Source organism: Geospiza fortis, unplaced genomic scaffold, assembly GCF_000277835.1.
Source record: "Geospiza fortis unplaced genomic scaffold, GeoFor_1.0 scaffold351, whole genome shotgun sequence".
NCBI classification, from domain to species: Eukaryota; Metazoa; Chordata; class Aves; order Passeriformes; family Thraupidae; genus Geospiza; species Geospiza fortis.
The window spans coordinates 1,451,058-1,464,931 of record NW_005054419.1 but is presented as its reverse complement, the minus strand read 5'-3'; the positions used below and the strand labels follow the sequence as shown (position 1 = coordinate 1,464,931).

At 37.7% G+C, this 13,874-nt stretch overlaps 1 protein-coding gene across 11 annotated transcripts in view; it reads right to left on the bottom strand.

Moving 5' to 3' along the window:
* The window catches only part of PTK2 (protein tyrosine kinase 2), a 173,147-nt gene that overhangs the window by 26,596 nt on the left and 132,677 nt on the right, over window positions 1-13,874 (bottom strand). For 7 of the 11 annotated variants that reach the window (XM_031061601.1, XM_031061602.1, XM_031061593.1 and 4 more), the window contains 8 exons: window positions 12,549-12,569; window positions 11,408-11,505; window positions 8,661-8,745; window positions 6,379-6,479; window positions 5,002-5,117; window positions 4,096-4,196; window positions 3,108-3,197; window positions 1,671-1,875 (listed from right to left, as the gene is read on the bottom strand). In XM_031061601.1, the coding sequence (XP_030917461.1) occupies window positions 1,671-1,875; window positions 3,108-3,197; window positions 4,096-4,196; window positions 5,002-5,117; window positions 6,379-6,479; window positions 8,661-8,745; window positions 11,408-11,505; window positions 12,549-12,569 (817 nt within the window). The remainder of the gene's footprint in view (window positions 1-1,670; window positions 1,876-3,107; window positions 3,198-4,095; window positions 4,197-5,001; window positions 5,118-6,378; window positions 6,480-8,660; window positions 8,746-11,407; window positions 11,506-12,548; window positions 12,570-13,874) is intronic. The other 4 variants (XM_031061597.1, XM_031061599.1, XM_031061598.1 and 1 more) reach the window with 1 other exon arrangement.

The following is a 13,874-nucleotide window of genomic DNA, read 5'->3' as shown; positions in this document are numbered from 1 at the left end:
GCCAGGTGCTCTGAGCCTTTTCCAATCCAAATCTCAATGTCTGCCAGCATGGAAATTCCAGAGACTTTCTGGGTGACCTGTTTCAGAGCTCACCCAAGCACACTGGGAAACATTTTGATGTGTAACCAATGAGACCCTGCCTTACTGCATGCCCTGAGTGCTGGTTCTGAGGACAGCCAGGCTCTTGGAGACACTCTGGATTTACTCATCCTCTTTCCTTTCTGCTGAGATACTCTCCCTGCTTGGCTTTACACACCAGAGCCATCTTCCAGTCACTTTTTCAAGGGCTTTATTCTCATCTGTGCCAACCAGCTTTAAGTTAACAACCTGGCTGCAAATTATCAATCATCCTGTATTTTCAGAGCCAAAAAGACCAAAAAAAGTAACTGAATTGCCAATTTCCACTTATTACCCAGATCACACAACTGTGTTGCATCTTTTTCTTGCAATCCCTGCCAAGCCCTGACGTCCCTCCCTTTGTGTTAACTCCCCACAGTCAAGAAGATGGGAAGTTATCTGTGAGAAGGGTCAAGTCTTTCCTTAGTTCTACAAATAATTAGTCTACACAGGAATTCCCAGGGTAACAGATGGTGGAACTGCAGGAAATGTTAAGAATTAGGAAAAAACTTTAAGGTCTTCCAATTCTCCATACATCAGCTCTGAGATAGCACCACAATTACATTCAAATTGTCTCTCATTTTAACCACCAGTGAATTATCTTAAACCATGAACATTCAGTGACAGCAAAAACATAATACTATGAAAATAGAACATGCCACAAAGCACAACTTTGAAACAAAATTTGAAGTAAAACCAAAGAATTCAACAATGAATTACAAGAATTCCCAGTGTGGATTGCCAGTGAGCAAAAACCTAAGTGTTACTCAAAGCTTGTATTGACTTACGCAAAATATATCCTGAGCGTGAAATCCAAAAGTCACAACATTTGTGACCCAATTTGGTCACAAATATCAAATGTGCCTGCACATTATCTCAGTGATGTTTCTAAGCTTAAATATCCCTCCCACTTTGGGGCTGGTGAAATCACTGGAATATATTACTGCAGAATAAACTAAGGTGTGAATTTAGACTGGTCTGCAAGGTGTGTGCTCACACTCATTCCAAGATAAACACAAAGGTAGTTTATATCCTGGTTTACAAAGGGCAAAGGATTTTCTGTCTATGATGCTGCATTTACTGCAGGCTCTGCAATTGCCCTGTGACAGCTGTGACTGTGCAACTACTGTGCTACGTCATGAAAGTAACTTCCAACAGCACTCACCTGATGCTTCATTTTTTTAAAATACATCTCTACCCCAGAAGCCCACAGCATGTTTGTTTAAATAATCACTCTAAATTCTTTTTACCTTCTTCCCCAAGGATTGTAACTAAAATTATAAACAAATCGCATGTAAAATGTGGAGTTTTTCTTGGGAGAGAAAGGAGGTGATTCATATTTCCAGTTATTTAAATTTACTGCCTAATCTCATTTTCTCTACCAGATAAAGCCCAATTTTCCCAAAGACCAGCAACAACCTGGCCATTTGAAGATAAAAACTCCAAACACCATGCCTCGTATTTTCCACAGAACCAAAACACCATAACAGAAGATAAAGCGAAACGAAATATTTCTGAACAAAGGAAATGAGCTCTCAGAAGTCAAACCCTACCTGAGTTGTGCTTTAAGTTCAGTAAACCTGGGTCTCCTGCTGGGGTCGTAGGCCCAGCACTTGGTCATAAGGCTGTAGAGGGTGGGAGGGCAGTTTGGAGGCATTGGGAGCCGCTCACCGTTCTCGATCCGCCCAATCACATCATTGTTCTTCACTCCCTGGAAGGGCTTTACCCCGTGCATGAGGATCTCCCACATACACACACCTGAGGAACACACACAAAACCACCTTTTCTTCACTGTGAGCAAACAATGAGAGCTTTCTAAAGAGAAACAAACCCCAGTTTTGTACTAATAATGCAATTTCTTCTAAAATATATAACCAGGGACTTGGTTTGGACTTACCGGCAGCAGGGATCACACACACAGCACCAGCCTCACCTACTGATGAGGCACAGTGACCCACAGCTGCCTCACACGGTCTTTTACCTGTCCTAAACCACTGCTTGCTCATATTCAAATCTCCTCTCTCTTATGAGGTAGAATGTGTTTGCTTTTCCCTCTGACTCCTTCTTCCAACTGGCCTGTTCTGACATGTAGAGTGCATTTTCACTTTGAGGGCTTTTAGGGCTGGCATTGATCCACATTTTTGGGCTGAAAACGTGTAATAAACCAGTTTCTATTGAAACTGCATTAGAAGAATGTGGTCTGTCACTCTAGAATTGGCCAAAGTGTTCCATAAGCCTAATTTTCCAACTCTGACAGTACTGGAGTTTTCTTCAAACTATTATAAACCCTTCACTTAAAAACATTCAAATTTTAAATTGAACTCTTACTTCACTATCCTGCTCTTATTTCAAGCCTCATCACTTTTGTGTTCTGTCTGTACAGGCCAGCAGTCAGCACCAGTTGGAGCACAGAACATCAGATTATTATAAAATGTTGTATATTTGGGAAAAAAGATTAAAGTTTCAGTACATGTCTATTTACCCTTGTATTTAATGAGCTTCTGGTTGTATTTTTTAAGAGGCCAGGAGCTATATAAGACAAGTTAAGTGGGAATCTAGCATTCAGGATCTGGAAATTGGGTATCTCATAGGATGATTGCACATTAAGCAAGGAAATGTATATCAACATAAAGAAAAAGTCAAAATGCAACAGAGAAACAGCAAATGACAATGGTATAACACAAAAAAACCAAAGCAAAACCAACAGACAAAAATAATCTCTGTCATAACTATGAGCTAATTTTCTTGCACTTTCATTTCTCTCAGCTTCTTACCAGAGGTAAAAAATTCATGCAAATTCAGGCTTATTGAGCAGGAAAAGGAAAAAAAAATACAGAGGTGGAAAACACGCTGGAAGAAAAACTGGATTTTCAGAATGCACAGTAAAAACTGTGACAAATATTTGGAAATTATTCATTTATAGCAGTCAAAATCAACACTGGACTTATGCAAGAGGACACAAGAACCCTCCCCACTTGGTTTTCACTTACCAAACATCCACACATCGCTAGCTGAGGTAAACCGTCGGAAATTGATGGACTCTGGCGCCATCCATTTGATGGGTAATTTTCCTTTGGAAGCTACAGGGAAGGCAAGAGAGGGCAGGCTGTTATCCCCACTACAGAGCTCAAAAATAGATTCTGTTCCCAGTGAAATAATTCATAGGCAAAGCCAATTTCCAGTGAAGTACTTCAAATATCGAAATGTAAGCTGTATGGCTTTACATGAAATGGAAAATGAACCAACAAACCCCAAAATAATAATAATAATAATCCCCTAAACCTCCCTTAAAGACCCCAATAACAAACCCCAAAACATACCAAGAAATGATCATGTCAAAATTATTTCCCCTCTTAGCAATTAAAATGATAAAATGTAGCTCAGCAAAGTGAGACAAATAAAATGAGGAAACACAACAGAGTGTAAGGGGACAGATAATGGATAATTTAAAATACGCAAAACCAGAAAAATATTAAAGATGAGATTTATGTAGTCATGGTTTAATAATATAAACCAGCTCTGGAATGCTACTGTTTGGGACCCAACATGCAATCTTTATTTTCCTGCTGCATTTCCCATCTCTCAGCACTGCAGGACATCTCTCAGCTCCTGGAGACATCAAAGCTCAGGATTCCATCCAAAATGGGGCAAAAGTAGCATTCAAAGGCAGTTTTGTACTGAATCTCACTAGTCCAATGGCATCTGAAGTATGCAGCATGCAATGACAACACACACTCAGCACACACTTCATCTGAACCTACACGTGAATTTGATCCTTTTTGCACCTTAAAGAAAGGATCACACCTTGTGATCCTTCTTCTTAAGCACATATAGGGATTTACTGCCATTAATTAAGTGTTGAATAACTTCCCTTTTTATACAAATGCATCAGCTAGACCAAGGAAATCTGGTTAATTCCTCAACAATGTGAGAATCAACTGTGTTTTCACTGCAAGAAGGATCCAGAGGTGCCCTCACCTTTGTAGTAAGTACTGTCTTCCATGTATCGGGACAAACCAAAGTCACCCAATTTCACACAGTCAGTGGTAGACACCAGCACATTTCTAGCAGCAATATCCCTGCCAAACAGAAGAAACAGTACTTCTAGTAACTTCAAAACATGAAGCGGTAAAGTATCGTTAGCTGAAGAAAATTTATCTGGTTTAGGATTGCAGTCCTGTAGGAGGTTTCCTAGTAAGGAGCTCAAGTTCTCATTGCAGAAAACAACAAGATCCCCCCGAGCCTCCTTTTCTCACCCATTGTTATTTACATGTTTTAACATAAATATCTACATCTCTATGCATAGTTATTACCTTACATGCAAGTGTTTGCTCATACATTACCACAACACATATATAGAATTACACAGTCAGTATTTAAACACAAGTGAATTGCTTAAGTTTAAAATTAATTCTACTTCATAACTGGAGTTTTGTGAACTCTTAGTTGCACACAATAACAGGTTGAAGCCAGCTTCTTCTCACTAGAAACTCATGTTCACATTCAAGGGAGTAAATTTCAAAACCCACCATGGAGGAAATTTAGGTTCATTTTCTGGTTAAGCAAGTACTTGTATTTTATAAATATTTTATTTCCCCTCCTCTTTACTTAAAAAGCCATCTGCCCTTGTTTTGCTTTTCTATATTTGAATGATTACAGTTGACTCACAGCTTGAAAAACTACTGTAACCACAAAGCAACAACTGAAAATGATTCCGATGGAAATCTGGCACCAGCTCCAAGTCAATCCAGGAGTGAACCAGCAGGTGTCACCCTTGAAAAAGGTGTCATTTTAGCGGCAGCCTCTGCAAAAGCCTCCCTAAAATGTTACGAGCAGTAACATATAAAAAAAGACAGGTACAGATAAATATGTATGAAGTCTTACCTATGTACAAATCTTTTGCTCTCCAAGTAGGCAAGAGCTGTGCTGAGCTGGTAAGCATAGAGTATCAGAGAGGCCAGGTCCAAGCTGTACTTCCTTACTTGCAAAAACGACCTCAGCTTTTTGCACCAAGGAGGAAAAAAGAGAAAGAAATTAGGACGAGAAAATAACAAAGTTGAAAAAGGCATATTTCAAATGGTGACGTTTACATGAGTATGAATGGGCATGACTTCCTTGTCTTAAAGGCTGGATGAGGAAAAGAAAATCACTTCCCATGAAGAATCATGCCTGCAGTAGAATTCAAGTAGTTTTTCTACATTAAAACTGTTAAACTAAAGAAATAACTGTAATTTTGTGCATTCTTTTCAGTCTCCTTTTGAAAAGCATCTGCTGTTGCTGTTGCAGAGTGAAGCACTCTTGGACTTTTTGGTTTTTTCTACCCTTTAGTGCAGCCTCCATTTATGGCCTAAATCACTTCAGAACTGAACAGGACCTGGCCAACCCAAACACAGATTGATCAGTATTAGAAGCATTCATTTTAATAATTAGTTTTAACCTACATGTGCTAAAACAACTGCATTTAGCTCAGAGTGGCCAATATCAGTGCAGTATATTTGTTAGCTCTATTCCCAGTATAACGCAGGCAGGAGGACCTACTGGAAGGTGGCACTAGAGTGTCCTTATAGATCAAAATAAGGCTTTGAAAAGTGATTTGGGCACTGGAAAGGAAATCTATTGACAGAAAATTACTTCCCCACTACAGGTTTTTCTATCCATCCCTTTTGGGTTTTTTTTGGAAAATGCACTGCAGTTTGATAATTGCAATGACCATCACATAATGTTGTATGAAATATCACTGCAGCTCACATTTTCAGAAACGTGGCTCAAAGAAAACATCAATTATAAAAAGTGAGATCTCATTTTCTTTAAAGCATTCATCCAAAAAACATAATAATGAGGGAAGTCATCTTATCTAGAGCCCCTGCTGCAGATATTCTACAGGAAAAAAAAAACTCAAAAAATGCAGCATTACTCAGGAAGAATAAAAGATGTACAGTTTACTTCTGGAAGGTATGTTTGCAAATGCTGTTTAACTGATTATCACATTATCATCATCATCTTGACAGAGGTCATGCTCTCACTCTGGAACTGCAATTGAATGCTCTGAAAACTCTGACTAAATCACTCTGGAATGAGGTGATGCAGTTCCCCCCGTGGAGGAGAAGGTCAAAAGCTGCCACTCCTGTTTCTGAGTCCATAACTCTGCAAAGGAGTATGATATCATGCTTGATAGCATGTGTTACTATTGTGAAGTGTTTTTCCAGCCCTTTCTGTGAGCTACAAGAGAGGAGAGCAGAGCTGCACAAGGATTTCTCATACCTCTCCAAGTGTACAGAGCTCCATGATTATCCAGACTGGGTTTTCTGTAATAACCCCAATGAGCTTCACAATGTGAGGGTGATCAAATTGACGCATTGTTACTGAAAGGAAAGCAAAGAATTCAGTGCATTACATAAAACCTTTCTTAGAAATAAAAACCCCTGTTGGTTAAGCATTTAGCCCACGAGCAGAGAAGATAATCACAGGACTTCAAACAACTGTTGCAAGCAGTAATTTCTGGTCATTCCATGTGCTGAGGGCAGGTAGAAACAAACACTGATTGCTTGAGCTGTGCTGTTCTGCACTTACAAAAATGCAAACTGCTGTGGAAGGTGCCAGTCAGGTCAGGCTCTGCCTCTCAGCCCTGGATCTGGTTATGGACATAACCTAAGTTAATAAAACAACCTGTCAAACCAGTGCACAACCAGTTAATCTGTTCTTTTCTACTGGAAGAGAAGGCTAAAACAGTCTGTATAATTCAATTACTGAAAAAAACATGTTTGCCAGATTATGATATAGACAAAAATCTTATTTAATCATTACATCCTTTTATTTCCCATGGAGTTAATTTCAGTCCTGGCAGCACAGCCACAGTATGCTTTATGCAATATGACATAGGAATCACAGAATGGTTTGGGTTGGAAGGGACCATCAAGCCCAACCAGTTCCAATCCCCCTACCTTGGGCAGGGACACCTTCCAGCTTGCAGGTCCCAAGCCCCATCCATCCTGGTGCTGAACACCTCCAAGGATGGGGCAGCCAGAGCTTCTCTGGGCAACCTGTGCCAGGGCCTCACCAGCCTCATCACAGAATTTATCCCAAAATCAAATTTAACCTGCTCTCTTTTCAGGTAAACCCATCACCCTCGGTCCCATCCCTGCCTTCCCTGATAAAGAGTCCTGCCTCAAGTTAGGCAAGAATAAAACCCACTTTCTGCTTCTTTGCACAACCACAAGCTAAAACCAGGAGGTGTTTTTGGATTTATATTCCGATGAGCTCTGAATTCTCTACTTCTGCACATGGATACACAGCAACCCCCAAAAAAATCCTTGGACAATCGTGTTTATAAGACCAAAAATTATAATAGTTTAGTAACATATCTTCCTGAAAAGAAGATATTATGGGAGATAATATATTCTTTAAAATATTACTGTTATGAATAATACAGGGGAAAATGCAATAAAGAAAAAATCCCTATCATTGACATAGCTTAGGGAATAAATAACATGAAATGTCATACAGGCAATAACAGCTGCTAAATCTTTTCAGCATTGAAAGCTCCACCATAGGCAAACCTCAAAATATCCTAATATTCCTAATATTAAAATATTAGGAAATAAATGTATTAATTCAGTGAAGTAAGCAACTGTTCTGAGCAAATTTGCAGTCTGAACACAAGACAAAGGCAACAGATGGGAATTAGAATGAAAAAGAGGAAGAAGAAATGGCAAAACTATTAAATCAAAATTGAAAAGTATTATTTATGTGTCGACTACAGCAGCATTTCCTAATCTGTCAAACTTGAAGCATAATAAGGAGCATTCAATGAGCAATTATTTTCTACATTGCCAGGAGACAGCAGCCTACCTTGTGACTGCTGAGTTACTACTGTAAGCAATGGTATTTACTGTTCCAACAGATAGAAATGCAATGGAAAAAATTACAGTAATTTACAAAAAAATCTGACATTCAAAAATGAGAATCCATTAGCCATTAACACAGGTCTTCTGAAGGAGATGAAAAAACTCCTTGAATAAAAGAATAGTAAATAAAATATACTGTAACATCTGACCACAAACAATTACTTTACTGATAAAATACAATACCTTTACAACATTTAGAGGTTACAACAGAGGGGATAATAGGCAAAAAATAAGGCCTAAGTGCCACATCTTAATTTGCTTGCAAAACCAAACAATAGAAGAATCAGTAACTTTAATATTTTTTTTAAAGTTTCTGTTCCTACTTACCCCAACAAAAAAACCTTCCTCCATACATGAAATGTGCTACTTGGGGAATGCAATATTTGTAGGCAATTATTTAGAAAAATGGCCTATTCTAGCATAGATTTTAATTCTGAATTTTCAAAGCAGATCTCTCTTAAGACACATTTCTAGCAAGGACAACTACCTGACCTGGCACATGCGGTAGGAGGGAAAAATATCAGGGTATATATTAATAGAATATTTACAGCAGTGTAAGAATTTTCTGGCACAGGTGGCCACAGTCTTTGCAAGGAGAAGTTAGAGAAATGATCCCAAAAGAAGTTGCTTAATACTCACAGGCTTCTTGTAAGAATTTTTCTCTAACACTGTCTGAAGTGCAGTTTTTACACGTTTTGATTGCAACAGCCATAGCTGGATTTTCCTGAAAAATATTATTGAGAAATAGCTGAAATACAAACCACCAAAAACAGCCCACTAAAAGCTGGCCCTTAAAATTCTGGCAAAATTACTTTGGAAAAATTACTATGAAATAAAATACCTTTAGTTGAGAAATTGCATGTTCAAAGCTTCAGTGTTAAAATACCATTATAATCATGACAACTTGCATACAACATTTACATGTAATGTGTCTTGAAAAGATTTAATCTGTTCTAAACCATGTTAAATTGTGGGAAAATTACAATAAAAGATAGTAAGTTTAACCGAATAGTACTGTAAACTTTTTGTGCTATTGAGGAAAGTAAACTCTTGACAATATTTAGCAAAAAGAGAGGGAGGAAAGAGATCTATAAACCACACTTGGCTTATACAAGCAAGCAACCCAGAAAGCCAAATTAAAGATTTTTGTGGCTGTAATTGTGAATCCAGACTACAAAGGAAAGTAAAACAAAGATTTTTACACATTATCTTCACAGTGAGTCAGATCAAGGCTTTAACACCAGGTTCAAGAGAACCACATGTATTGAAAATCAAATGGACTTTCCCATCTGAATATCCAAAAATGAGAAGTTCTTGATGGCTTGAGAACAGCTGAAGGGTTTTAAAACTAACTTTCTACATTAGGAATGGGCTTGTTCAAGGACCTGTATGTCCTCCTTCCAAGCGGAAACTGGGAATTGTCCATTATTTAATGAGCAGTTTACAAATGAACCTTTCCTCAAAATGCTACAGCACTGATGAATTTCCTCATCCAATTTCTAAGGGCAGTAGGAAATGAAGATTCAGAATTATGTTCCATCTCTGCTCATGCTTGGTCTATTTTAAATCTGTTTACAGACAAAAATTACCAGAATTAGAATAGCATTTCTATTTTGCAGGATGAAGTGTCTTATTTTCAAAGTTGCTCACAAAAGAGATCTTCAAGTTGACTTTGCAGGAAAATATTGATCTAATCCTTTTCTCACACATCAAATGCTCATAAACTAACTGAAAAAGCTGATGGTAAATCATGATTTTATTATTCCCTTATGAAACCAGGATTGAATAATCAGCCTGGGGATGAGACCTCTGGATGCCTGCCAGACCCATCCCTCTCCTGTGTTAAACATCAAGTTTTTGAAATATCCTTTAATCAACAGGGGCATCAAAGAGAAGAACCTCAGTGTCTGCAACCAGCAAAGAGATTTGGAAGAATAAATGTTGGAAAAGGTCTGATATTGGGGTTTTGTTGATCTTTTGGTTTTGGATAAGGAGACACACCAGTGAGAATGCATCAGACTGGACGTATTCTCTGTACTGAGCAGGAAATGGTTTTTAAATTACACTTTGGGATTAATTCCACAGTTAATCAGCCTTTAAAGACAATCTGGGATTCCTGGGATTGTTATAGCTGAGCAATAGGATGCTGTATCTATAAACCCATTTTCCACTCAGTACCCTACACTTGAGCCTGGCTATGACCCTTCAGGAATACCTGGGAGAGGTGGATGCTGAATCAGGACTTTACAAGTGCCATGAACAGGGATAAATGGAATTTTTGAGATTCAGCTCTGAGCTAGCAGAACAAAAGGCAAGGAATATCCCCTATATTTTTGCACTCAAGGCTGAACATACAAAGGGTACACTACCATGTTATTAGAACTAATCTTACATTGATTTTAAGATTTCTTCCCAGAGTGTAAGTTACACTCTGTGACCAGAACATTAAAATTTAATGACATCACTGTTCTGTTTCACAAATCCCAGAGTCCTAAATGAAGTACATTCCTATTAATAAAATAAATCCACAGGTGGCTGTTTAAAAATCTCAACAAAGAATGTCTGAGTAAAATCCATTTTCTAATTCACAAAAAATCATGGAGACAGCCAACATTTTCAAAACAACAGCCCATAAGAAAAGGGTCTTTAATTAGTTCTACAGAGTTCTAGACTTATCCATCATTCACCAAGTGAGTGAACCATTACACCCTGGTACTCCTGTTAACTTGAACAGAACTAAATGAAAAATAAGAATCTCCCTCAATGCAAAATATATCAGATGTACTTTCTAAATAAGGGTATCAGACCAGACTTTAAACTTGCCTGAAACAGAAAATTTATCCTTATTTACTTAAATATTGCACTGAAGATTATTTAACCCACTGAGTCCTGGACCCTAATCAGCTGTTGCTGAAGTTAGAACTAGATTATTGTCCACAAGAATTCTTGTATAATCTATCAAAACTTCCAACAATTTAGTCTAATATGAAATATTTATTTTATTAGGGGCCTTTGTTGAAATTAACTATTTTTTGCAGCTTTCTCTTGCTATTTTACACAAATTTTTTTTGATCTATTGAAACGAAATCTTAGTCTTTCTAGAAAAACTCATGAGCACCATCCTAAATAACACAAGTCCCTGGTTTCACTGAGGTGACTCTTGTGCATTGGGATTCTGCTGGATCAGTGTTCAAGTATTTTGTATTTTATTTCAGAAAAACGAGGAACTTTATTAGCCTTTGTTGTGAGAGAGACAGCGAGACTGTCACTGGACCAAATTTTTATTTGTTCTGGAAGACTCAGACCAAGACCTCTAAGGAATACTCTTATTTTTTTTTACCTAGCTGAGTTTTATTGTTCATTTTGGTTTGAGAAGTGAGGCTTACCGGGCTCATGTAAACTCCTTGGTGCACATCTCCAAACTGTCCTTCCCCAATGCAGCGCCCCAGCTCAATCCTCTCCCTTTGAATTTCATAATCTCTGGCTACAAGAATATAATGCACTTGAAATATTAAGTTTCTGCTGAAGGGCAAGGAAATAATCCACAAGACACAAAACTCAAAGTAAGTCACTCAAATGTCTCACATATGAAAAACTAAGATTAACATTTGCTGCACACCAACCTCTAGAGATGCTGCACACACACAGTGGAGACCTCTCAAACCTCTCAGTTTGAACCAAAGCAACAGGAAAAGAACTGTGAGATTGTTAAATTAATTACAATGCACTTATTTCAGTGCAATAAACAGAATTAAATCCTTTTAATTACAGCTGGTGAAAGAGAAAGCACACAAACAGTTTAAGGCAACACCAATGATGTTAAACTCAGCACACATCCCTTTGGCTGTTTAAGAGGACTCCACCATGTGCTGGTTTAGATTTTGGAACCATCAAAAAAGCCCAGAGAACTTTTAAAGAGGTAACTGCAAGAAAAAAATACAGGAACAAGAGGATGGCAAATAAAGACAAAATGAAAGAGCGAAATTTTGAGTGCACTACACCTCGGCCAGTGTGTAACTGAAGCAAAATTGAGATGTTTGGTGGCCTTATGAAATTTTGTTAATGTCACAGTTTAACAGGCTGAGAATATTACTGATAAAAATGGCTCAGCACTTCAGCAAAACATGTAATCAATTGCAACTGAATGATTTCATTTGCAATTTAATTTCTAGCAGACATGGAAAAATATTTCAGGAATAGCAGAAAAGCATGCACAGTATATGTTTTCACCTCTACTTGTATTATTCAGAGAAAAAATTATAACCAACCAGCTTAGATCTTCATAACCTTGACTTTGACATCATTATCACTACAGAAGTAATGTCATGTAGAGCTGGCTAACAAGGTGATAAATGCCTTTTTCATCTCTTTTTTTAAGTACTGCATTTTCCTCTTTAAAATCCCAAAGCTATCTGGTTTAACTATAAATAAATAATGTTTATTAAATGAAAGTGAATAGTAAGCTTAAAAATTCCACATCATTCCAAATTGCAAGCATACAGGGATGGGTAAAGGGTCTCCTGTTACCTTCATCTATTCCATAGCTTTCTGCAGTGCAATTAAGAGAAAAATCAAATGCTTACTTAGATGGAGCTTCTTAAAATCAAAACAGGACAAACATTTTTCAACATTAAAAAAAAAAAAGAAGAAATATACTGATGCAATTTTAAGTTTACATTAGCAGAAGTCACAGGCCTATTCTTGTGATCTTTACTGACTCAGTCCTTTGGGAGCTGAACACTTGAGTCCCCTTCAATCCAGCAAAGCATTTAATGAATTTCCCTCCACAGCCCATCTCATGGGTTTTGCATTGAAGCCATCTTCAAGTGTTCAGCACATCCAGGGCTGGGCCCACAAGTAATTACTGCCATGAGAATTTAAATAAAAAGGTTGGGGGGGTGGGGGAAATAAATTACACAAAGTTAATCTGTTAACAAAAATAAAGGATATAATTTATCAGTATGTTTTGATCCTGAAACTATGTTAAAACAATATGTAGTCACTTAACTGCAAGACATTAAAAATGCTCAGTTTATTTCTGGAAAACATATATTCTTGCTTTTCAAATACTGATGTTCAAATATATATATATATATATATATATGTTTTGTAAAACATATATTCTTGCTTTTCAAAGGTTTTCCACAGCTGTGGAAACAATGCTGTGAACACTGAAGTGATCATGAAACATTCTGCCCCATGGAGAGCTCAGAAATTTACACAAGTTCATGGTCCTTCAGCAAAATGTGGCCCCAGCTCAGCACCATCCTCCCCTCTCACACTGACCTAACTTGATGTTTTTTGGCAGGATTCTGCACCAATGGACTGTCTGCTTCCAGAGAAATCCTTGGTTGCCCAAATGCAACTGGAATTTCCCAGATGTAGCTTATAAAATCAGAATATTGGACTTTCATGTTAAATGAGTTGGCCTTGACAGTTTAGGATTATATGATAATTCAAACAGGCTGTAACACAAAATCCTTGTGGTGGCTGCAACACCACTGTTTTTACTTCAAAGATGAAGACTCAGCAGAACTTTGAATATCTATTTTTGTTCTTGCAGTCTTTCATCTTTAACAAAATTGCATGTGGTACAGTTGAGTGTTCCTTTCTCATGGAACTGAGAGCACCAGATCTGTCACAGAGCAAGGTGAGATACTGACAGACAGCAACCCACAGAGCTTGCCACACTGTTTGCTCTCATCACAGAGATCTTATCCAATCTTTAAGTGTTATGTTCAGCATCACAATAAAAAAAAAAATTCCACATTTTGAGACAAAAAAAATTTCACTGTGAAATCACAGATAGCAGGAAAGCAGAACATTTTCTTTGCACATTTATTAAATAAGGCT